The 3,593-nt window shown below is 45.4% G+C and overlaps 1 protein-coding gene across 4 annotated transcripts in view; it reads right to left on the bottom strand.

The window, feature by feature from the left end:
* Positions 1-3,593, bottom strand: part of CPNE1 (copine 1) — an 85,389-nt gene that overhangs the window by 12,507 nt on the left and 69,289 nt on the right. For all 4 annotated transcript variants that reach the window (XM_025214667.1, XM_006032908.3, XM_006032909.3 and 1 more), the window contains 3 exons: positions 2,483-2,537; positions 2,351-2,402; positions 833-966 (listed from right to left, as the gene is read on the bottom strand). In XM_025214667.1, coding sequence (XP_025070452.1) covers positions 833-966; positions 2,351-2,402; positions 2,483-2,537 — 241 coding nt within the window. The remainder of the gene's footprint in view (positions 1-832; positions 967-2,350; positions 2,403-2,482; positions 2,538-3,593) is intronic.

Genomic DNA, 3,593 nt, shown 5'->3' on the forward strand with positions numbered 1-3,593 from the left:
CCCGTTGTTGTTGATGTTGATTGTGTTAGTCGGCTCATCACCCTTAACTTTTTTGTGAAGACTAAAGTAAAAAAGGCATCAACACTTCCACTTTCTCATCATCGATTATTAGCTTTCCCTTTCCCCACTGAGTAAGTTGGCCGACTCTTTCCTTGGTCTTCCTCTTACTATAGTTAGAGTATTTTCTTATTACCCTCTATATACCTTGCTAGTTTAGTTGCATTTCATTTTGTGCTTTGGCCTTTCTGATTTTGTCCCTACATGCTCTTGATATTCTTTCAACTCTGTATAAAAAGTTACTGCTTTTTACATAATTTCTTATTGAGTTCCATATCACTGAATGGCTCATGATTTAACTAAGTTGATTCAGCTAAGTTGATCTCTAAACTTTCTATCTTTCCTTGCTAACATTACTCTCTAGGCTTTTATATATTCAGCCTGTCATGATAGAAGGACACATGGTCACACCTGGTCATGCCAACTGTGATTACACATAGTTTTTCACTGTAAAAGTGTTTGCAAACTTTTAAAGGACAACCTCATTGTGTTATTCTGTCATCCTTTGCCAAGCTGTAGCACCTCCAGGGAAGGCTATAGCGAGGTGATATACCTTAGTGGAACAGGACCCATCTAAAAGCAGATGTGGGTCACAGAGACCTCCTGCTCAGAAGTAAGCATAGAGCCAGGATGCCAAAGACATGTAGGAAATATTTACAGAGATGTAAGCAGGTAGGGGGATAGCAAACTAGAAGGGCCTGAGTTCAGAAGAAATTTCTGCAGTTTCATAAAGGGAAACTGAAAATGTCAAACAAATGAAAGTCCATGGACTCACAGCAGCTATCCTTTGTTGTGTTGCTTGAGCTGCAAATCTTGCCACATGGTTTATAATAGGAGAGAAATTTGTTGGTCCATATAGTTGGATCTGAGGCAGTGCCTGCCGATAAGCATCCACAATTCCTTGGACACCTGTACAACAAGAATATCTGACTTACCACAAAAAGTTTTACATTTCAAGTATCTTGCTAATTCTTTCACAAACATAACAACATGCACAAAGTATTCACGGTTAACTTGTATGTAGAAAGCCATAATGGACAGATTATAAAATAGCAGACGGTGCTATGCGTGGCAGGGTAGTATTGAGTATGTAATGTGCTATTAAGTATGGTCACTGGGAATCTGCAGAGAAAAAGAATGGTGCATGGCAGATTCTTCCCTTCCTACAGTCTTCAATTTTTTTCCCCCCAGACAATGTAGTTCCTGTGACTTTATGATATAAGGGAAGTTTTGGAGCAAGATACATTGGTAGGGTGGCCACCATTGTGACATGATTTATGCAAACCCGTAAGACCTTACTATTACAATAAATGTATATCAATTTAACTAAAATCAGATTTTAAGTGCAGATGTATGGAAGCAATGCAGACACTCAGGTGGGTATGTTTCCACCAGATTATTCCTTGCTTGTATCAGTTTAGTTTCCTGCTGTCTGCCTGTTTGCCACCCTAACTTAAATTGTGCAGGTGCAATGTCAGCTTAAAGGGGACAGCCTTGAGATCTGCAAGGAAAGAGACTGCAGAAACCTAATGGGCAACAATATTTGCTCCAGGAACATAAACCTGGATTCTAAGAGTGAACCTCTCAAAGGTTAGTTTTCTGTTCATTTCAAAAAAGAGAGAAAAATTGCTTTAGTATTATTGTAGGACACGTTGCTTAGGAAGTCTCTATTCTAAGATATTTATAATCCATTTAAAATGAAGAACAAGTATTAACAAGAGCTCAGAAACAAGCTACTGTTAACAACTTTAGGGAACAGAGAAAATAGCATCAATATTTTTAAGGCATGAACATTTAAGTATTCTGAATATTAACTACCCATATCCATAAACTGAGAGCCCTAACAATTCTGGCAGATGTCTAGCTAGGATTACTCTACAGTGCATTCAGAAAGCATGACTGCAACGCAGGTACACATGTGTGCCTTTTTCTTTAATCTACCTAGCATTGCTAACAAGAACAGTGAAGATGCAAGTGCACAGATTTCAGCATGGACTTGGAACCCAAGTGTTTAACCAGGGTCACCAGCAGCCTTTGACAACCCACAGCAAAACCTTCATTGCTACTGGTGCCCAAATTCGATTAAAGTTAGAACAGATATCCATGTTGCAATCCCACCTAGTAAATACACTGCCAACATGCCTTTTGACTCATGTACTTTGTTTTAACAGACTTGTTTCAGAAAGAGGCGGACTGTTGTCCCCCTTCTGGTTTTTGTTAAGAAAAGGAAAAAATAAAACTAACCTACAATCATCCTGTTAAAGAAATATTATCAATAAAAAGAAATGTTTACCCTCACAATAGGGGTTGTTGGGATTAAAGTTCAAGGCAAATTCATGAGATACCTGGAAGAGAGAACAGTTACAATCATTTAATAAGATGATGACATGCACAAAAGGTGCTGCCCGAATTCTGAGAAGCCTACCTGGAAGTTTGGAGGAACCTGAGCTCCAAAGCCAAATGCCGGAAACAACTTATCTCTGAAAAAGAAAGGAGAACAATGAGAAGTTTATAAGTTTACTAGCCAACTGCCCGTCAAGAATGACCGGGGGGGAGGGGCCAGGGACGGAGCGCATGCTGCCGCTGCTCTGCCTCTGGCCCTGTGGGCCCCCACTCCCAGGTGGGTGGCCCTCAGTCCCTGTTGACATGGCAGCTCCATCCCTGCTGTCCCCCTCTGCCTCCAAGGAGCAGGGCTGGGGCCATTGTTGTGTTTTTTTGTCATTGCGGTTTTTTTCCTTTTGCATCTGTTGGATGCTGCGGCAAGGCTGGATCCACCTCCAGCCCCTTGTGCCCTCCTCCACCCACCATGTCCAGCCCCGTGTGCCAGAATAGGGGGGCGAGGCCAGCAAAGCTGGCCTTGCCCTCCTCCTCTGGGCCCTCAGTCCTCACTGTCATGGAGGGAATGGGGGGGGGCAAGTGGGGCCTGCTTCTGCTTCAGCCCTGTTCTCCCCCATGATGCAGTGGTGAGACTGGATCCGCCTCCAGCCCCATGCGCCCTCCCCCACCCCCTGCGTCTGGCCCCATGTGCCAGAACAGGGGGGCAAGACCAGCTTTGCTGGCCTTGCCCACCCGCTCTGGGCCCTCAGTCCCCACTGTCATGGGCGGGACGGGGTGGGGGGCAGGTAGGGACAGAGCCCCACGTCTGGCCCTGGCCTGCTTCTCCTCCGGCCCCGTTCCCCACCCCGTGACATGGCGGCAAGGCTGGATCTGAGGTTAGATCTCTCTCCATGCACGCTCCCCCACCCCCTGCATCCAGCCCTCTGCGCCAGATTGGGTGGGGCAAGATCAGCGCTGCTCACCCCCCTGCTCCATTCCCAGCACCTGCAAGGAGCAGGGCTGGGGGGGCGGGGAGAGCAAGGCCACCACAGCTGGCCTTGCCCCCCCCCATTCTGTCCCTGCCATCACAGCGGTACTCCGCTACGCTCCTGTCTGAATGCTCTCGGAGCACTCTGATTGGTTGGTTTAGTCAGTCAGTCAGAGTGTAAAAAAGCATTACGGACAGACAGACAAAGTTTTATATATATATATATATATAT

Source organism: Alligator sinensis, unplaced genomic scaffold (assembly GCF_000455745.1).
Source record: "Alligator sinensis unplaced genomic scaffold, ASM45574v1 scaffold249_1, whole genome shotgun sequence".
Taxonomy (NCBI): domain Eukaryota; kingdom Metazoa; phylum Chordata; order Crocodylia; family Alligatoridae; genus Alligator; species Alligator sinensis.